General features: G+C 39.1%; 1 protein-coding gene across 1 annotated transcript; it reads left to right on the top strand.

Annotated features, from left to right (window-relative positions):
* Window positions 1-8,445: 8,445 nt before the first annotated feature.
* On the top strand, window positions 8,446-22,204 carry TERF1 (telomeric repeat binding factor 1). The gene is made up of 9 exons (XM_007424810.3): window positions 8,446-8,737; window positions 12,786-12,881; window positions 14,259-14,389; window positions 16,047-16,133; window positions 17,515-17,664; window positions 19,625-19,746; window positions 20,570-20,673; window positions 21,201-21,274; window positions 22,046-22,204. The coding sequence occupies exons 1-9, from the start codon at window positions 8,503-8,505 to the stop codon at window positions 22,202-22,204; spliced, it is 1,158 nt and encodes a 385-aa protein (XP_007424872.1). The 5' UTR covers window positions 8,446-8,502.
* Window positions 22,205-22,531: the final 327 nt, after the last annotated feature.

Below are 22,531 nucleotides of genomic sequence, written 5' to 3'. Positions count from 1 at the left end.
AGTGTGATCAATATTTCTTGAGAAAAACATTATCCATAATTATATTTCATCTCTTAAAGTCCTCACCGGCTCATGTGCCAGCACCTAACTAATTTTGGATTATCTCGAAAACAGCCAAGCAGAGTTGGACTTGATTAGTACTTGGGTGAGGAAATCCCAAGGCTCCAGGCTTGATTGGGAAGTCTAACAAACATCCCTTAGGAAGGCAATGGCAAACCAGCTGCGTGTGCCTCTCCAGAAAGCAGCACTGAAGTCGAGCTCAAGAGAGTCTTTACTTTTAAACTCATCTTAGAGTGCAGCTATCCCATTTTGTTGCTGTGAATGCCATAAATTAATTTCGTGGGTACCTGTCTAGTTTTTTTTTTCTTTTTTTTGGAGAGTCAGGAAGCTGCTAATTAATTTAATTAAATGACCCCCACAGCTAGTAGCAACTGATCAGATCCAAACTTAGGCAGTCAGGATGACGCACTGAAATATGCCTCAAAACCATTTTCCCATTTAACCCAGTTCATTATTTCTGCTACTTTTGGTGGTGCAACATTGCCCAGTGGATTGTTGCAGGGCTGTGGGTTCTCCCCAGGAGGCCACTCAGTACAGTGGGGCTGAGCAAAATGTGGCTAACAGATAGTGGTGGACAACATCTCTATCAGCTGTCACCATTGGCCTGCTGGCTACAGCCAAGGGAAGGTAGAGTTCAATATCTTGATACCTGCATGATCACCAGCTCTGGTATATGATGTTTATGAGTCCTTCTGAAGTAAATTCAGGGTTTTAAAAGGAATGCACACCAGCCAGCAAAGGTATTCCACTGCCATTAGCCACTCATAATTCCTAATGAAATGAAATCTGGAAGAAAGTATTTTGGAATTGCACTAACAAACAGAACGTTTCTCTTAAATACAACAGCCTGCACCAATATGTACTCTCCAGATGTATAGTTGAGTAAAATAATTAACTAATTAATTAATTCAGGCTATTCAGGCTAGGAACAATGGTAATTGTAGTCCAATTCATCTGGAGAATATGAATTTCTATAGTCTACTTTTAGTTTATTATCCAATGGCAGAAGTACACAGAACACAATACAGGCTGACTGATAAAGATGGTGAAGCTCATGTATTCTATTAAAATAAATAGACTTGGTTGGACTCTGCTGGATCATGCATTCCCTGTTGCCTTAAGGGCTGTGAGATTCTCTGAATCTTGATTAACATGTTGATCTGTCTCAGGATCTCCAAAATTAGTTGCCAGTTTCTACAAGTGCTTGAAGCCTGGCTTTCTTAGCTGTAAAAAAAAAAGGGGGGGAGGGAATGAAGTATTCCTAGTTTCACCCTCTACCTCTCTGCATTTTGAACATTCTAAGCAATGAATGGGACTGGGTAAGCGTCCTTTGTGGATTTATATTTGTTATGCTTTATCTTAAATATTTGTTTTTTGTTTTTTTTTAATGGGATTTATCTAACTGCTAAAGAGAATTGCATATATGATCAGGATCCTCTCCAGAAAAAATGTAAGGAGTTCAGCCCAGGTAGGAAAAAATCCAGGAAGATGAGAGGAGACTTGAGGGAGGTGGTTTTACAGTTAAATGACTGAAAGAAATAGTTTAGCGACCTCACTCCCTCTGATTTTCAAGAAATAAAGCATATGAACTATACAAATTAATTTTAAAACATGATTTTGAATTCAGAATGTATTCCATGAGATTTATTGTAGAACTAATGTCATTAATCTCATCATAGTACTGAATATTAGATGGGATTAAAAAGACAGTTTTGGAGCAATGCAATGCTAAATGTTCTTAGGAATCATATTTCAGCCCTGTCTATACTCCAAAACACTGGACAGTCCAGAAATAATGTATAAATAGGGATTACTGGTAGTTCTACCTAGGATTGGTATTCTATCCTTTTCAGATCTGTTTCACGTTTGCATATGTTCACACAAACATTCACTTAGTCCTCTCTGTATAAAAAATAAATATTGGCAAGAAAAAGTGAATTTAAATACACCATTTAACATATTTTCCTTAAGATAAATATTTCCAGTTATTTCATTTCAGACAGTGCACTCTGCTTCACATTTTTATAAATTGATCTGAAATCAAACCCCAAAGAAATCCAAAATCCAAAAACTAATTGTGTCCCCAATATTTACTTTTCCACAGGGGCTGCCATTTATATCAATTCATATCAGAAATAACCCAGCCTGAATTCACCAATCATCCTTATATGTTAATGTGACAAATTCTTCTGAGTTTAGAAGGGAGAAAACAATTTGAAGGAGTCAAGTGGATATTCATGGATTGAATTTAGAAGGTATACGTCAGATTCAGAGTACCCCGATTCCCACATAAGGGAAGCACTTTGGACAGAATTTCAGGGCCCTGGAACAAAGCAAAACCAGCCTCACTGGCCTCAGGTCAGAGCTAAACCTCCACAAAGCTCTGGTCCTGTTTGGATTTCTAGACTGCTGACATGCTAGGGCTGCACTGGGGAATTCCTTGGGCAACTGATGATCAGGGAACAACAGACAGTATTAGATTTCAGTGACTGGCAATGTCCATTCAGTTCAGAGTGGCTCTAGTGACCAGACAAGGAAGTCAACCTGATCCTTGGGTCACAGGGATGGGATGGGATGCCTTTTATTACAATTTGCTTATATGCCTCTGTTTTTCCTGTCTGTGGCTAACCGCTAGCTGTTTTGCCTTGTTGTATCAAGTGATTCTTAATAGTTGAACTGATTGCTCCTCCATATAATTTTTTTAAAATTTTGCTTGAGTCTTCCTCCATTAAAGACTAACAATATTATGTTATTGTTTGATATTTTATTGGTTATTGTATATATTGGTTTTGTTAGACAGTGTGTCCTCCTGAATCTCCCCTGGTTAGATTCACCCCATTCAGTATTGAGTTTGGCCTCTTGTATCACAGCAGAAATCTCTATGGGCATTTTATATTTGTTTGATTATGTATTTCACCTAAGCATCATCTCTCCTGGGCACACAATACACTCCAGTTACCTTGAAGTCATCTGCAGCAAAGCAACATTTTCTCTCCCTCCCACCCTTTCCCCAATATATTCCATGATATATCATATAAAGATCCAACTCACACAGCCACTATTCTTCCTGTGGCTGCCACTGTTGCTGCTCAAGATGCAATCCCACTCATTTGTAACCTGGCATTAAGGCCATGATGTTCTCTGGCTATAAAAGATCAGCTAATTGTAGCATTACATCACCTCCTGCTGTTCTGAATATAACCCCTCTCATCTGTAGTCTGGATAGTAAGACTACAATAAGATGCTTTCTGGCTGCCCAACTTCTCCATTTATTTCTCCATCTCCTCTGGGTTAGCCAGAGATAATATCTGGACACACAGTATTTATGTTTCACAAGTTCTTAGGCTCACAATGTTAGGAAGCTGTTGAATCATTTGCTCTTGTACAACAATCCCTCTGCACTTCTGTCTAAAATTTGGTATTGCAGCCCAAAGCAGAGAAGTTAAAGATATATTTCTCCCCCAACAAATCTGATTTTCAGTGAAATTGAGTAGCTTGATCTTGCAAAATAGATGCAAATCCCATTCTGTTTGTTTTTTTTTTCAAAGTTACACTCTTCATGTTTTTCTCATTCTAAGGCAGATTCAAGCACCAGATTGAGTAAGAAAATCTATTCCTTAAGCATCACAACCACTTTCTGAGCCACATTTATGTTAGGTCAGTGCAGACATCTACTAAATTTCTCCCAGGCAAGAGCTGTAGTTACTAATTTCAAAAATCTGCCACTAATTGTATCTTTCTTTAATCCCAATGTTATTCCCTAAAATGAAAGTGTATCTTGTTGACTGCTTTTTATTTTAAAGACCGCATTTCTATAAATGCTAACTCGGAATTTGCGGAGTCATACTCTTAACCCATGTGAAAGGCATAATGTCAGATAGGTCACATGCAACATCAGTGTACCATAACACAGGCACCATGTTGAGTTGTAGAAAACTTATTTGCTTTTTTAAAAAAAAATCTGCCACAAAATACATAAAATTAATATTCTGGCTTGTTCAAAAACTAATACAACCATTTCCCTATTACCTGAGGTTTTTCTGGTTAGCCACATGGGTGGTCAAAATATATGCCTGGCATTCTTATAGAGTTTAATATATGTTCTTTCTCATACCCTTGGATCATGGGAAATAATTTTTGGACATCTTGTGGCACATGTCAGTGTCCACATTAAGAACCATTTTGATAAAACCCATCCATTTCTTTTTTATAATTTGATTCCCTCCACCTGCCCCATGTACTGTCCCTACTTCATCTAATTTCATTTTACTTGGCTCACCAAAAGTTGATGGCAGCTGAGGAAGGGGGCGTTAGAAAATGTAAAATATCCAGGGAAGGTAGTTTTCTCTCTCTGCAGCAAGGAGCTAAACGGAATGAAAAAATGCTTTGATCTGAAGTTGGAGGCAGCTTCAACAACCCACAAAGCAAGAAAAGAGATACAGGTTCCCCTTGTGACAAGAGCTTCAGCAGAACGGCTGCTCCGGGCATGATTCATGTGCACCTAAGCATGGAGTGCAAATGTTATCCTTCACTTTGGAGTGAAGGACCTTGTGTGCTACTTGGAGCTGTTTCCTCCCCACAGCTACCCTTATAGGCCCTCAAATCACAATCAAGCACACTCATCCGATACTTTTACTCTATAGCCTTTAACTGAATTTTGTCTATTAAAAAAAAGCTGAAATTTTAACCAGGCCATTTCAACCAATATATAACATTCAATTAACTATAATTCAACAATGAAAGTTTGTGTTTTTTGGTGTTTTTATGTGTTCTACCTATACTCATTTATTTGTATCATTTTTATACTTCCAATGAATCACTTGGGTACTGCTACAATTGGATTTTTACAGGAGAACATGTGGAGTGAAAACAAATACATTGAATAACGTTAACATCAAGGTGGAACTTGAAATTATGCTAAACTATACACTTTGGTGCTAAATTTTATTTATGCTTGTACTTATATTTACAAAGTAATAAATTTTTCTAGTATGCAATATCCTTGTCCTATTATTTCCTCTTTTGACACCATGATAATATTTTAACAGGATTTGCTGAACTGTTCAGCTGCCAAAAGGCTTTCCTCTTTCCTCTTCAATTGATCAGCCAAGTTAGCTTTCATGTATAATGTCTTATCCTTATTCTTGGTCATAGTTATGTTACATGAGTGTTCTCAGGTGCTGTTATTTTATGTTATTTCCGTTGTTTTTAATTTTGGTTGTTTTTACTATGTTTTTATTCTGTTTTTAACTGTTAGCCACCCAGTCATGCATATGACATGGGCAGCCATATACATCTATTAAATAAATAAATGCCCAACACTCTTCTTCTCCATGAGACAGAGCCTTATCAACTGGGGTTTCTTCTGAGTAATGTACAGGATTGTTCTGTTCATCTGGGTCTTACCAAGGAAACTTCTTTATATGTTCTCAGGATTTATTGCTTTGTCTGTCCAGCAGGAATGCTCAGTAATCACTCTTTACAACAAAAACCAAGCATGCTGTGATTTTCAGTCCCATGGCAGGCTGTTTGTTTCTCGGGCTTATATGCTGCTTCAGGCACAATGGACCCAAGCATTTTATTAGCATTAGTAGATAGAGAAAAAAACTCTGTATGAAATATATACCAACTGCAAGATCTTGGTGGCAAGGAAATGGCTCATATTGAAAAGCAAATACTAACTGAAGTATAAAAGGTGGCAGATTATAAAGCTGATCTAATTTGTATGAGAGACAACAAGGAAGAAACAGTGGGAGGCTCACAACAATTGGCAAATGACAGACAATGTTTTCATGATTTTCATGTTTTTATTTTATTTTACTTGAGGAATGGGTAGATTTCCTAAAACGCATGCTTTTTTAAGTATTGCAAAATTAAGATGTTGAACATTTTTACAAAAATAAAATATTTTTATCCTGCCTTTTTTATATACAGGTAGTCCTTGCTTAACGTCCACTTGTTCAGGGACTGTTCAAAGTTACAACAGCACCAAACGAGGGGGATTTACAATAGGTACTCATAGTTGCAGCCATCACGGCGCCCCCACAGTCACATGATCATGATTCAGGCGCTTGGCAACCAGCTTGCAATTAAGATGTCAGTGTGGCACAGTCACGTGATCACCATTTGTGACCTTCATTACCAGCTCACAACAAGCAAAGTCAATGGGGAAGCCAGCAGGAGGTTGCAAATGGTGATGACATGAACATGAGACGATGTGACCATGCAGGATTCATCTAATGACAGCAACTGAGACTGCCAGAACTGCTGTCGTAAGTTGGTGCAGTCATGTGACATTGTGCCTTACAACCTCATCGCTTAGCAAGAGTTCCCGGTCCCAATTACCGTCAGTGAGGACTACCTGTATAACTCAAAGCAGCAAACATACCTACTACTCCTGCCTCCTATTTTCCCCACAACAACCCTGTGAGGTGGGTTGGGTTGTTATGTAATTTAACTATTTAAACCACTCTTTTCCTAATTTTCTCTTCTTACACTGAAGGGATTTCATTTACTCAGCTTACAGTATTTGCAACATTATGAATAGAGGAGTGATTGCCAGAAAAAGGAATGCAGGCAGGCAAGCAGGCAGGCAAGCAGCCAGGCAGTTAGAGAATTGATGTCCTCGCCCATTTTCATTTCTTGAAAATACTATGAAAGCTTCCTTATAGTGAAATCATAGAGAATGGGGTTCTTTCCAATAATAAGAAAAGAAAAAATCCGAAGTCCTAGAGCAGAGAGTTATAGCCTTGGGAAGCCTTCAGCTGATAGGAAGGAAAGATTTTATTAAATTCTAGGATTCCTAAAGGATCACTTTGTAATGAACCCTGAGAGAGTATATTTTCAGGCTATTAAAACTTCTCTTCAAATAAAGGGTGCTATTGTTCAAACAGTAATCATCATCAGATATTAACCTGCATAATGCTGAACAATCTGGAGACAACCGAAAGGAGGTTGCTAATCTTGACTGCTTTTTTTAGCAAGGGGCAATCTTGCTTAACAATTCAAATTAAAAAACAAACTATACCATGTATTAAAACTACAACGCTTACTAGAATGACAGTCATTGGACATAGTGGAATTGCCACCGGATCCGTACACTGACAGTCCGTTTATCCCTTGCACTTGATAATCATTTACAGCTCTTAGAGCTGTTGCACGCTCAGCGCCGCTGACAGGGCCTCCAGTCCAGTGAGGGGGCCGAAGAGGGCCGCGCAACACGCTCCCGAAATCTCCGCGCGCGCCCACATTTTCCGCGAATTACGGCGCCTTCGGGTGGCCTTTGCTCAGCCTCGCCCGGGATCAGCCCTTCCAAAACGCTCCTCCGCCCGCTGATTTGCTCTGCCGTAACTTCCTTGGGCAATCCCCTCCAAAAAAGGAAAGCGAAATGTGAGACCCCCCCCCCTCCCCTCTCCAGCCCGCCGGCGGAAAAGCAAGAAAAACCCGTCCCTAAAAGGCTGCCGTGTCATTAGGAAGAGCGATTACGCTCCTCGCGCGCCCGCGTCTCTTCCTGCATTATTAACGCGTCCACTAACACCGCGAGGAATATTTGAATTGCTGCTCTTTCCGGAGCAGATCGACGTGCTCATTCGGAATGAACGCCTTCCCGTTTGCACTCGCAGAGCCCCCTCCGTTCATTGCAGCATGGTTTACTAAACCCCGCGTACTAGTTCGCGTGACGCGTTAAGCCTTCTACTAGCAGGCTGAGTCCGCCCAGGACGCTAAACTGAGGAGTTGAGTTTCCAGAAAATGGCCAGGATTATCGTTCATGTCGTGACGTTAAGTCCGTCCCTTCGGTCAAGCCTTCCAACTTTCTTCCCAGGGTGGCGGTTAGAAACGTGCGTGTGGGGATCATGGTCTGTGCCCCCTGGAGTAGAAAGGAAAGTTATTCTTGATCAGTCTATCTTGGAAGCGGAGCTAAACCGTTTTCAGAAACGAAGAGAGCACGCACGTACAGCGTGAACCAGTGTTTTTCAAACTTGGCAACTTTAAGATGGATGGACTTCAACTCCCAGAATGTCTGGCTGGGGAATTCTGGGAATTGATGTCCACCCATCTTAAAGTTGCCAAGTTAGAAAAACGCCGGTGTAACTTTCGTCTTTCACTCTGCGACCAGACAGATGTGTGTCTGCGCGGCGACCTAGATAAATAAATTACGAATTTCTAATGCGGGAAAGGAGGGACAGATTTAAGCCTGAGCTGCTCATTCGCTCCTTGCAGCTTCCGCTCGCCTCGCAATTGAATCTGCGAGCGGGAACGGCAAAAGACGCTCCGCACTTCTCTGTCGCCACGGAGCCAAAAGGGCGAACAGCCCACGTGACAAGGAAGAAGCCGACCCTTTCGACCAGTCGCTCGGAGAATGGGCGGGGCCAGAAGTGAAGCCGTCTCGTGCAGGCCGTTGACGTAGGTGGGCGGAGCTTGGAGAGGGTGCGAGATTTGAAAATGGACCAGGAAGGTGGTTTACCGGCCTTGAGCCGTGTTTGTTCCTTGCCGCAGGCGACGGTGAAGGAGACTTTTGTAGAACGTGGCACGACGAAGCGTAGTTCTTCGGTCCTGTGCGCTGAGGTAGAGTCGGTGGCCGCTGGATGGATGCTAGACTTCGCCTGCCGCTGCCTGTGTCGCCATTTTTGTGAAGGCAACCGGATCGACTTCGAAAGGAGCAGAGACCTGGCCCTGAGTAACTGGTTGCTCTCGCGAAGTTTGGCGGGATGTGGGAGGAGGGAGTTGTGGCCCCTGGTAACCCGCTTTGCTGGCTGGTGCCCCAAACACACGACGAGGCGTGAAAGGCCTTCAAACAAATGGCTGCAGCAAACTCTGTGGAGGCTTCTCTGTTTCCTTCCTCCTTGGGCTTTCTCTGCAGCTGTGACAGTGGTTGTGGCAGCCAGTTCGGCAGCTGCATTTCTTTTCTACCATAGTGATGCCTTTTACACTTATTTACTTTATCTGGTTATATATATGGTGCCTTTTAAAAGGACCGTTAATCAGGGAAAGTGTGTTTGTTTCTTTACAGGACTTATATGGCCACCTGTCTCATACAATGACTCTAGGCAGCTCACAGCAATGCATAAATCCTTCCCCCCAGGCATCATATCAAATAGTTCAACCCAACAGCCTAGCCCAGTACTTGGGAGAAGAACCAGGTCTTCACAACCCTCCAGAAGGCTAAAAGGGCAGGGGTCCCTCTCATTTCTGGTGAGAGGCTGTTCTGAAGGACTGGAGCAGCCACCGAGAAGGCACGCCTCCGAGGTCCCATCAGATGGCAACATTTAAGGGAGGGGACCTGGAGAGCACCCACACTACCTAACCTAGTAGGATGGGCAGATACTCTCAGGGAGAGGTGGTGTCACAAGTAATCTGGCCTTGTGCCATATAGGGCTTTAAAGGTGATAACCAGCACCTTGAGTTGCACCCGGAAAGCAACTGGAGGCCAATGCAGCTCACACAGTAGTGGTGTTACTTGGTGAACCGCAGGACACCCAAAACTCTGCATGCCGCTGCATTCTCGACCAGTTGCAGCTTCCGGATGGTCTTCAAGGGCAGCCCCATGTACAGTGCATTGTAGTAGTCCAAATGGGAGGTGACTAAGGCAGGAGTGACTGTGAGCAAGGCCTCCCAGTCTAGGAATGGGCGCAATTGGTGCACAAGACAGATTTGTGCAATGCCCCCCCCTTGACCATGGCTGCCACCTGCTGTTCCAGCTGGAGCCATGAGTCCGAGAGGGCCCTCAAATTGCTCACCAGATCTGTACGGGGGAGTTTACCCCATCCAGAGTCAGAGATGTCAACTTTCCTGACTCTGGGGAGCCAAAACCCACAACCACTCAGTCTTGCTAGGGTTGAGTTGCAGCCGGTTTCTCCCCATCCAGGCCCTTACAGCCTCTAGGCAGTAAGTCAGCACCTGAACAGCATCACTTGCCTGGCATGGGATAAAGATGTATAATTGGGTATCATCAGCATACAGATGATACCGAAGTCCATGCTGGCGGATGACCTCTCCCAGTGGCTTCATATAGATGTTAAGTAGGAGGGGGGAGAGAGACTTGAGCCCTGAGGTACCCCACATAATAGGGGTCCAGGGCTGAACCTCTCTTCCCCCCCCAGCACTGACTGGTACTGGCCATGGAGAAAGGAGGAGAACTGCTCCAAAACAGTGCCTCTCAGTCCCCGGAGCTAGTTCAGCAAGATACCATGGTTGATGATATCAAACGCTGCTGAGAGATCTAGAAGGGCCAGGATGGACACACCATCCCCATCCCTCCAAAGGTCATCCACAAGTGTGACCGATGCTGTCTTGGTTCTATAGCCCGGTCTGAATCCTGACTAAAAAGGTCCAGATAATCTGCTTCATCCAAGGCCCTCTATAGCTGGGAACTCCCCAGCTTCTCAACAATCTCCCCTAAAAAGGGAAGGTTGGAGACTGGACAGAAGTTATCCAAAACCATAGGGTCCAAGGATGGCTTCTTAAAGAGGGGGAGAACCACCCCCTCCCACAAGGAGGCATTTACCAGCACTTGGACCCAACCATATGCCACCTCCTAGGAGGCCTTAACCAGCCAGTAGAGGCATTGGGTCAGACTACAGATGGCAGAGCTCACAGCAGTAAGGACCCTGTCCACTTTCTCAGGATTGACCAGCTTGAACTCTTCCAGATAACCAAGCTAGGACAGGACTCAGTCACTTTCACTGGATCTGCCCAGCCAGAGTCCAGCTCTGAGGTCAAGTAACTTTATCCAACAGATGCCTAGAACAGTGCTCGCAGTGACTTTGCAAGGGTTCACCAGACCCCCTTACCCAAAACAGGGCCACTGGCCAGCCATCTGTGAACATAACACAAGACGCTCTTACCGCCACAAGGTTCTAATAAAGGCTCGTACCTGTGCTCAGTTGGCTTCATCCTTCATCTTAACTATTAAAGCAGTGAAACTGTAATGTTCTGTGGGAATATCCTTGGGAGACAGGAGATGGAAGAGCTGGGGCCAGGGCAATGGTCAGATAAGAAACATCTCAGCCCACAGAAGGAATGGGGTTGTGGAAAGCGTCTCAGAAGGGACCCTTCCTAGATCCCTGGAAAGTAAAGGCAAGGGAGGGGGGGGGGGGGAGATGGGCTTTCAGACTTGCAAGTTTCTGTTACTGTAACCTTACAATAAAGGTAATGTTAGTGCTCATGGTTTTGGTGATTCTTGTCTAGGCTACCTCAAAGGGCTGACAGAAATAAATGTAGCCAAGTAGGTATTGGACTGATGCCAGGGAGACCTAACTTCTGGTACACCCTCAGCTTTGTTCACTCACTGGGTGACTTTGGGTCACTCTCCCTCAGCTCAGCCTACCTCACAGGAGGTTGTTGTGGGAAAAATAAGAGGAGGGAGTGATGTGTACATTGCACTGACTTTCTGAAGGTGAGAAATAGGTTAAATAATTAAACAAGAGGAATAATGCTCTCAAATACCAAATAAAGTGAATAGCTCTACTAACCTGCTTTATAAATCTGGGGGGGGGGGTGTGGGGGTGTGTTCAGAACCATGTTCATTGCCTTGATGAGTTTTAGCTTTATACAACTAATAATGATCTCTGGTTCCTTCCTCCACCCCCCAAAAAACTCTTTCTTTCTCAGGGATCATGGTAGCATACTTGAGGTTATAACTTTTTATCCCTGCAGCAGCATGGAAGGTTATCAAATAAATAGCAACTGTCCCAAGGGTAGGGTTACCATATTTGGACTGCAAAACACCACTAGCTGGCAACAAACACTTCAATTTTTCCATATCTCTTTGCTGCTATCCAGAGTTCAGCCAGATGTTTGCAACCCAGAAATAGTAACCCTATTGAAGGTTTTCAATATAGCTTAGGTCAATAGTAAATAAAGGTTAATATGCTTGGCTGGGATCTTAAAGTCACTCTATTATAATGTTTCATTCTATACTGATTTAACAGGGGGACTAGGAAAGGATTAGGTTAGATTAAAGTCTTTTTCTTGATGCTTTTTTTGTCCGATAGCTGCATTCTGCTTTCATCATTTCCTACCCCTCCCCCCCAAATCTTTAAAATAATACTATAAAGACTACAATTTTATTAAGACATTTCTGTTGTTTTCACAAGGTGCTTAATGTTCACTTGCTCCAGTCCTCATAGTTGTACTTTAAATGTTCCAGCTTTCCCTACAGTTACAATGGGGAAATCCATTTTTTTCCTTTCAGTTTTAGTAATTTCTGCTGAATATTTCTAATTTTTGAGATGTTTGTTACAGAGCATTACAGAATGACAAAATATTTGAAAAGTTCTATTTTGCCTGTTCATCAATGTTCATTAGTGATTTATAGCACAAAACAGCAGTGTCTAAGACAGTAAAATAACTATTTCAACCTGTCACATTTGGACAGGAAGATGGAGTATTTGTAGAACTGCTATTCAGCTAGTAGGAACTGAGACTGAAAATATCTTGAACTCTGTCTCCCTCTATAGTCTAGAATAATTACAAAATATATTATTCTTTGACAAGAAATACATGGTGATTTTATGTGGTAGCTTTACAAGTCACATTCATGTTTACTAAAAGTGCACTAGTATAAGCCACTAAGTATAAATTGCTCTGAAATGTTCCAGTCCTAAATACAATTATATGGGAATAAGTTCTATTATATTTAGGGTTATAGACAAGTTTACTGATAACCACATAGTGGCACTGTAGCAACAAAAACATAACTGATTATATTTGCTTTCTTTTTTCAGCTATTATTAAAGGGTTGCACAGAATAGAAACTCATCAAATGGAAACAGTGTGCCTCTGTCAGCTGTTGACACATATTGCAGAAGGAAAAACACTTGGTAAAATACTCTTAACATTTTGGCTTTGGTACTGATAGGCATTGAGGGAGAGAGAGAATTCCTACTAAGATGATGGCAGACTAATAATAATGATATTTATGCAACACTTATTTATAGAAAAAATATTTTCTTTTAACCAAAGAAATCAATTAACTTTTGCAAATATATATATACATACAGCCCGCACATTTGTATTTGTCACTTATCTTCAGCTGTCAAATGTAAGACTATTTAAATGTATTAGAAATAACCACTTTTAATAAAACCAAAAGAGAACCAAAATATTTTGTAAGTTGGTAGCAACAAACCACATCTTTTCTGAAATAAGGCATTGTGTTCTTATGTTCAGCAATGGCAGCCCATGATAAATGGTCTGGCTCTGCACTAGTGGCAGCTTCAGGTCAGCAACATATTTTACTATTTGTAAACAAGTTGGCCTTAACTTTGATAGGCTAATAATGAGGAAATCTTGCCAAGCTCCTATAAAACCAGTAATATTATATTAACTTCACAAATACTGGGCACACATAGTCCTAGTCTGAGCAGAGTGCATTTGATGTCAGAATGGAACATATCATAGAGGCAAAGGATGAAGAAGTTAGGCTACTTGGTTAGAGATTAAGCATTAGTTCTTGATGTGCTTGACTGTATATGATGGTTCTCTGTGTCTTAAGGAATAACAGTCTGTGAGCACAATATGATATGATTTTGATACAGTGCTTGCTGTTGCCATGAACCTCCATTTTCAGTGAAAATTAGGAGAAATTATTTTATTATGATTGCTTGGATAGATTACTGCTATGGTTCCTCTTGAATTTCTAGTTCAAAGGAAAATAATAGAAATAGAGAGGCAGTTAGTTGTAGAGCTGATGTTATATTGTAAAATAATGTATTTAATATAAATTCATGTTGTCTTTAATCAGGTGTAGGCATATATTCTATTTAGTTACTATGATCCTGAGCTGGGGACACTATTTATTTGGCTTTTCAAATATCATTAATAATGAGTAGCAAAATAAATTTTAAAGGGTTTTTATCCTCTGTTATCTGATTTGCTCCCTCCCTAAATTATACCCACAATTTGGCTTGGTGTTTGACTCTGACCAGGCCCTATATAACATGATATTAAAAAGGACCTAAGGATGACCTTTTGAACCAGAAATGCCTAAGACTGTTCAAACATCTTTCTAACCACCTGATGGACCTCTATTTGACAAACTTTCTTCTGTGAACCAAAAATCAATCAGTGCAGACAGCACCAAAGAAGAAATTGACTTCCAGTATAATGACTGATACTTTTTTGGGTATGGATGTTTATATTTTGGTCTTTAAAATATTATGCTGATGTTTTTACTTCTCAATTGATTTCCTCTTAAGATTCTCATTTTGGAGGTGACCAAAGACTTTCACCACTGGAAAATGCTCTGTCTGTTTGGATTTCATTCCTAAACACACAAAGCAAACAAGATAAGTTACATGAAGATATCAAGCATTTAATTCAGATTCAGGTATATTTATAGATCAGTATATCCATTTTGATTCAGTGTGCCATGCAAGAAAATCTAGACATTTGTTTACGGATTCTCATATGTCAAATCAAGACTTTCATGCCATAAATTGGGATAGGGCAGACAATGTTTAATATTCTGAGGCTTTTTTCTGTGTCAGAAATCACTACAAAATGATCACTGTGTGTAGGGTATCCCCACAGTAACTTCCATGGGAACTGCACCATTCACAAAATAAGAAATGTAATTATTTGCTTCCATCAAATCCATTCACTGCACCTTTAAAATTCACTTAGAAATGTAATCTCCTTTTCCAGTCCATGCCCTGCATGCATCTACAATGTATTTAAACATTTATGTGAGTTTCCAATTAATTGGTGGCAGCATGAAATCTTGTGACCATTTACAGGTAGTTCTTGACTTATGGCCATTTGTTTAATGACCATTCATAGTTATGACAGCCCTTAAAAAAATGACTTACAGCTGGTCCTCACAGTCATGTGATCAAAATTCAGGGACTTGGCAACCAGCATCCCAGGGTCATGTGATCATCATTTGCGACCTTCCCAGGGGGCTTCTGACAAGCAAAGTCAATGGGGGAAGCTGGATTCACTTAACCGTGTGATTTGTTGAGCAACCACAGTGGTTTGCTTAATAACCATGACATAAAAGGTTGTAAAATTGGGCACAACTCACTTGAAAACTACTTTGCTTAGCGACAGAAGTTCCAGTCCCAATTGTGTTCGTAAGTTGAGGACTACCTGTACAGCCTTTGGCAGTATAAATGAATGAAAAGGTTACAATACAAACTCTAGGCAGTTATGAAAAAGAAGAGCAGAATTGTGTACAGGTAGTCCTCGGGTTAAGAACGCCTGGGTTACAGACAACGCATAGTTAAGAACAGAGCCTACTGTAGCAAACTTTGAGTTAAGTACACAATGATTTGAGATAAATATACAATGGTTCGAGTTCATTACACAATACTACTTATACAGTATTATACAATACTTTTCCGGTTTACATACAAATTTGACTTAAGGACAGACCTTGGGAATGGAGCTCATTCTTAAACTGGGGACTACCCGTACTTAGATTAGCCATATTGGATGGGCAAAAAAGCATGAGAGGGAATAGCATAAAGGAGATATAGGAAATGAAGGTGTTGAATAAGATACTCCCAGGATCAGTTCCAGTTATCACAGCAAAGCAGCTGGACATGCAGGAGCAGCAGCTGTCATCCCCTGTCTCATTCCATAGGCCAAACATGCACATTCTTTCCATCCATTGCCAATATTCTTGATTCACTTACATGCAGAAACATCCTGTATCCACACTGAAAGTCAGGGGGATAGAGGATGAAGCTGTCTCCCACAAATGATCCCTGCTATAAGAGTTCTTGATAGCAGCAGTAGAGGAGGATTTTTCCTTTCCCTGTACAAGTTAATAGAATTAATGAAACATTTATTTGGGTGATGGATGTTTACACACATTGTGTGTTGAAGGGAAGGACAGAGTAATGCTCTTTGGCACCATACACCAAGATAAGTTGTTAGAGGGAAAAACAGAGTTGATTGTAACATTAAATTGCATTAAGTTATCTTTTTCCCAGATTTGTTATAAAGAATGGAAATCATTACTTAAAGTTGTTTCTTTATAGGCTGTAGCTATATATATGGAAAAAGGCTATTTTCAAGAGGCTGAAGAAGTGATAGAAAGACTTTTTCCAGAATCTTTCTCCAATGAGGTAGTATGTTCAGTATCTAATTAAATTAGACAACTTGTTCTGAAGCCGTCTGAAATAAAAATGCATGAAATTTCCTTAAATGATCAATATGTAGATTTACTAAGGTGGTAAAATAACTTTCAGGATTTATTCTCTGCTAATATTATTAATTTACAATCTATGAAGGCATTAAAGTATGGGTGAGCAACCTGTGCCCCCAACCTGCTTTTGTGACCTTCAGGATGCATTGCTGAAATCCAGTGATTAAAGTATTTTGATTCTGTATTATTTTCTCTCTGTCTTTTACATTTTGGACAGTAAAATAGGTGCATTTCATTTCTGGGAGATTCAACACAGCTATTTTCAGTGAACTTCTCCAAATGCCTTATAGCAAAAAAGCTAAAGTGTTGGCTTTACTGACTCTGGTGACAGTACCACCAGGCAACCTTTTGAATTCAAAACTATGAGAAGCCAAAAATGTGACCTTGGCCAAAAATAAAGTTATCTGCTATCGTATTAATGCTAAAAGAGACAATAAAAGCCTCCAGGAATTTTTCAGAAGTAGCGCCCTACTGAATTAAGACTTCTGATCCCGTTCCATGGCTCCTTGCCTATTGAATCTCTCTGGAATAATTCCAAACATTATTTTACTGCCATCTAAATCACATCCAAGTCTATCAAAGAGGAAAAATTCATGCAGGTGGCATTGGCATCAGTTTTTTCACCCCATTATATTTTTCTATGTTGAAGAGTTTACTGTGACTGAGATTCCTTCACTGATACAAGCTCTTGGAAAGTGAAAACCTTATATTCATAGCTGGGTTGGAAAACTAGCTGGAGAAAGTAATTAAACTAGAGAGGCAGAAAGAAAAACAAAAATGAATACAAATGATAGTGTGTATGTATATATGTGTGTGTGTGTATGGTGAGATGTTTAACTGAGATGTGTTTATTAAAGAATAATATGGAATGGAGGAATGTGATGGAGGATTAGAGGAGAGCATCTTGGCATGAGATGCACTGCTTTGGTCACCCGGGAGTTTAACTAAAGAGAATTGAGGACCCTGAGCTTAAGAAGCTATCACAGTTGTTTTATTATCTGTGCATAGTCTTATGGAAATTATGAGGAAATACTGAATACTTCTGCAAATTAACACTTCAGATCTATCAAAAGTGAATTTGTCTAGCTCCACACTATTAGGAAAGATAGATAACTTGCACAGTACCTATCACATAAATTGTATTATATTATTACTTATATTAGAATAATATAGATTTAATTTCTTATGTTTTGGTTTGTGGAGGCAAAACTCATGTTCAGCTTCTTGTACAATATATACCATTGGTAGGACGGCATGTACAAAATGTAGTATTTACTATATTTTGATTTTTCTTTCTGTAGCCTTTAAGAATGAAGCTATCTGCAGTAACGAAACAAAAAGATCCATATCATCCATTTCTTCGATATTTCAGTTTCAATCTTTTGACTGAGCGAATCAAATCTTATATCAATATTTTCTTGAAAAAAGAAACTAACAATCTTTTAATGAAGGTATGTTGAAAACCATAGTAAAACAGAACAAAAGTAGTGTATACTCATTCAATTATATGAATGTTAATTATTCAATTAACAACATTGCATGTTATAAGTGACTGAATGTTGTACTCATTAAAATATTGTAAAGCACTGGAAACTATCAAATCGTTAAAGCTGTAATACAAACTACCAAAAGAAAAATAACATCAGAATAGTGGATGCAATATTTCTAAGACCAGATGCCTAACCTGGCAACAATACGGTACCTGGGGTGGGATTACTTGAAGGATTACTTGTGTCTCCGAACTGCCTGGATTTTAGAAATGCCTGCAGAGGCTCTGCACACAGGGCAGAATCAGTCAGATTCATGACAACTCTACAATTCCAGCAGTTCAATCAATAGATACATCCGGGTTCTTATCTATCAGGTTTCTTTGCATTAGTTTCCGTTATTAAGGCCTGATGATGTGGACAAGGAGCTTGACTGAATATAGCCAACCATTTTTGCTTGCCCCTTGCTCTTCACATCCAGTAAGAAGTAGTACTCAGCTAGGCCCAGGAAGTTATAAATCCCTCCCTACATAAAGGAGTGGTCCCAGCCTCCTTAAAGTAGGTTGTAGTGAAACTACTTCTGGAAGGAGAAAAAAATGGAATGAGAAAATCTAACTACCTGCTACTTGAATAAATACCATGCTGTTGAAGTATGTGGTGGCTGATTTATCTTGATTACTGAATCTACAGATAGTACGGATGTGCCTTGCTTTGGATGTGATTTAGAAGAGCGTGTTGAGGCAATAGGAGGAACACAACACTTGTCTCTGATTCATTAAAGCATCCCTGGGTATATGAGAAGGATGTTAAACAATATGGAATTTATGGGAAACTAACAGAATTGGATGAGATATTGACAGGGAAAGATGAGAAAATAATTAAAAAACTATATGATTATTTATTAACATTTAAGATGGCGGAATAACAAGTTAAAGGAACTAAGACTGCATGGGCAAAGAATTTTGGATATTCAATAGATCTGGAAAAATGGGAGAATTTATGGGAGAAAAACTATACACTGACAATGTCAACAGCATACAAGGAGAATCTTTATAAAATGTTCTATAGATGGCATTTTCCTCCTTCAAGACTAGCAAAGATGTTTAAGAATAAATCTACTAAATGTTGGAAGTGTCATCAAGAATCAGGATCTTATTATCATATGTGGCGGACTTGCTCAGAAGCTAAAAAATATTGGATGAAAATACGTGAATGGTTAGAAAGAATGACACTTCAATATATAGAAATGAAGCCAGAGATATTCCTATTAGGAATGATACCAGAAAATTATAGTAAAGAAGATACATATTTGATTATTCATGTTTTGACTACAGCTAGAATTGTATTTGCACAGAATTGGAAAAGGGAAAAGATACCGAATGATGAAGATATAATAAGGAAGATATTAAGATTGTGCAGAAATGAATAGGTTGACACTGGAAATTAGAGATAAGAAAGATAATGAATACTATAAAATATGGCAGGTTTTTTATGCCTGGCTAGAGAGTAAATATGAAAAAGAGTAATAGAAAAAGTTAAGAAGTTTAATGAGATGATATGTGATGTTTTATTTTTATTGATGATACATATACACTTGGATATATTGGAAATATGATAACATGATTATGCACACTTGTGTTTGTAACCCGCTTTTAATCGCTGTTCAATGTTTGGTAAGATTGTTTTTTAAGAATAAAAAAGCTAAATAAAAATTTTAAAAAAGCATCCCTGGGTAAGGACACCTTTTCTGAACTGAAGCATTATATGGCTCTAGCTGTTGTATTATATTGCTGTTTTTACTTTACATTTTTATTAATCTTATGTTTTAAATGTTCTCTAACATATCTGGTAAAAAAAGCATTTTAGGAAGACTGGGAAAGATATGAAAAGTAAGATTTCTTAAGTAAATGTTACTGTTTTACAGGAAGCTACAAAAGAGGTGGAAACTAAAAATTCAGGAAAAATAATGGTACACATGCAATGTGACAGTACAGTTGAAACAAACAAAGAAAATCATTTGGAAAACACACAAAGGACCCTGCTAAAGTATGAAATGTCCTGGAACTTGCTAGTTTTATAACAACATGGATAGTTATCTTGGGGGTTTGCACTGATTTACTGATTCATCTTTAACATATTATTCTGGTAAATAAATGGCTTTTTTCCTAATTTGTTTTTTAATGTATTATGTCAGAAAAGTACTGTATTTTTCCGACTATAAGACGCCCCCATGTACAAGACACCCCCCATTTTTCCAACCCAAAATTAATAAATCAATATTTTAAAGATAAAGCAGAGTACATTTTTAATTAGTAATTAGGTAACATTTACCTGATACACTCAGTGGGAGGAGGTCCAAACTGTCTCTCTGCAGCTCTGTTTCCATGCTGTTTTGCAAAACTGATTACATTCAGTTTAAATTTTGCACAGTAAGACATTCTCTTATTTATTTATTTTTTTTCTGACATCTTTATGGGCTCTCCACCTCCAATGGGATGCGTTCCAATTGGTTTGTTCAGCATCAGCTGATATCAGTTACACAAGGCTCCTGATTGGAGGAAGCCCGTTCGCAGAGACAAGGTATGGGCAGTTTCACTCATGGTTGGAGGCTTGTGATTGGAGGAAGCCCGTTCGCAGAGACAAAGTATGGGCAGTTTTGCCACCGCGCGGTTCTTTCGGCTGACTTCCTTGAATAAGACGCCCTTCAATTTTGAGCATAAGGATTTTAGAAAAAAGTATTGTCTTATAGTCGGAAAAATACGGTAGGTTGACAGTGGAATTCAACGAAGAGTGGTGTAATTCAAGTAGAGAAAAATCTCACCAGCCATATAGGTATTCTCTATCATCTCTATCTTTCATTCTCTTATAGACTACATAAATATTCCTGTTCCTTACCTGGTCAGTCATTTTGGAAACCAGTGCTGATGCAGACTTCCCAGGTGCCAAATAATATAAAGCAAAATGCCCTTCAGTGTAAGTACTGCATGTTTTCGGTATATCTGAATATGATGGGTAAATTCATACAGTTGGAAACATGGGGGGAATCAGTTACCCTTCCCCAATAATCCATACTTCAGAGTCCCACATTTCACGTAAAAACTGAAGTCTCTAATGGAAAACAAAGCGTAAACCACGGTGGACAAGCATCATTCTGTAGCCTGGCGTGCACTCTCTGGGCCATACAGAAAATGCTCAATGTATTTCCATTTATGTTGACTAAGGTCAGACTTGACTTGGGCCAATCTCCATACACCTTTGTATCTTAAATTTTATATGAAACTTATCTTTATTTAGAGCATTCTTAAAGAGTTTCCATTTTGCCCCTTAAAAAAAATATCCATTTGTTATAATTAATTATTTATTTATTTAGTTGTTCCTTTGGTGTATATGTTGCAGCCCTGCTGCTAATCTTCTAATTAAGGATAGTTTAATTAGTATTTAGCCATTAAAAATATACAGTACTTCAGGGTTCAAAAGGTGTTTTTGTTTCCCTAAACTAGGTAAAAAAAATCTGCAAAATACTGAAAATGCTCTACAAGATAATGAGTTTCTGCCAGCTGCTCATAAGAAAAAGGTATAAACAAGAAAGGTTCTAAAATAATGTGTTAATGTAAAATAACGTTGGTGGGATTAACCAAAGAAACAACTTTCTTCCAAAATATTTTCCTGCTTGCCCTAGAAGACTGCCTATCTGTAAGTATGGACTGATACCGACAAGACAAGACAAAATTGCCCTGTTACGTCCAATCCCAGCATGGCTCTCTATGCAGAATTGCCAAACCTAATGTTATAGGAAGAAGTGCAGTACTGTTCATATTTACATATTTATTTACTTGTTTACTTACAAGTATTTCCTAACAATATAATTCAAGTTAAATACACAATGGTTCAAGTTAATTACACAATATTACTTATACAGTGTTACACAATAATACTGTTCCAGCTTACATACAAATTTGACTTAAGGAACGGAACTTGCTCTTAAACTGGGGACTACCTGTAATGCTATAACCTACCAGTTACTATTTTATGAATATGAAGTTATATATATTTTTAAACGTTTACAAAAGTAATTCTTACTACTACTGTGCAAAGTAATTCTCTTATCTGAAAAAACAAATTGCATTTCAGAAACCTTTTGCATTTCTTTACAATGGAAGTAGAAAAAATAGTTCCTAAAATGCTGAACTCTTGTAAAATGCAACATGCTATAGACTTCATTTGCCTTTTCAAGAATGAAAGAATTAATAGAAATAGAATGTTGTTTCAGCTATTGCTAGTTAGGCTAATAATTGAAGCACTTGAACAGATACATATTACAATATTTTATTTTAATCTTCTAAAGCGATGGAAGTGGGAAGAAGACCAGAAATTGAAAAATGGCGTACAGAAGTTTGGAGTTGGAAAATGGATTAAAATTCTTCAGAATTATGACTTCAATAACAGAACCAATGTTATGTTAAAAGACAGATGGAGAACTTTAGTTAAGTCAGGCTTGACCTAAGTTTCTTTTCCCAAATACTCAGCCTATTACTTATCTCTTTCTTTATATTATTATCATCATGTGACAGTCTTATCAGGTGATGTCTTAAAGTAATATAAAATACAATAGTAAGCATTTTATGCAATTATACTTCTTAAAAAATAAAGTGTTTGGTGTCCAATTTATTCTTGAAAATCTGGAGGTGATATGAAGTTGAGGATCTATTATCTATTATCTAGTTATCATCTGAATAAAGTTGCTTAAAACAAGCAACTTCAAATTGATTGGCTGGTGTGGGTCTTCTGGGCTGTGTGGCCGTGTTCTGGAAGTTTTGTTTCCTAACGTTTC

The sequence above is a fragment of the Python bivittatus genome, unplaced genomic scaffold (assembly GCF_059951505.1).
Source record: "Python bivittatus isolate LINGU-HERP-01145 unplaced genomic scaffold, Pbiv_v1 ctg000590_np1212, whole genome shotgun sequence".
In the NCBI taxonomy this organism is placed as follows: domain Eukaryota; kingdom Metazoa; phylum Chordata; class Lepidosauria; order Squamata; family Pythonidae; genus Python; species Python bivittatus.
This window is presented reverse-complemented; position numbering and strand designations above follow the sequence as displayed.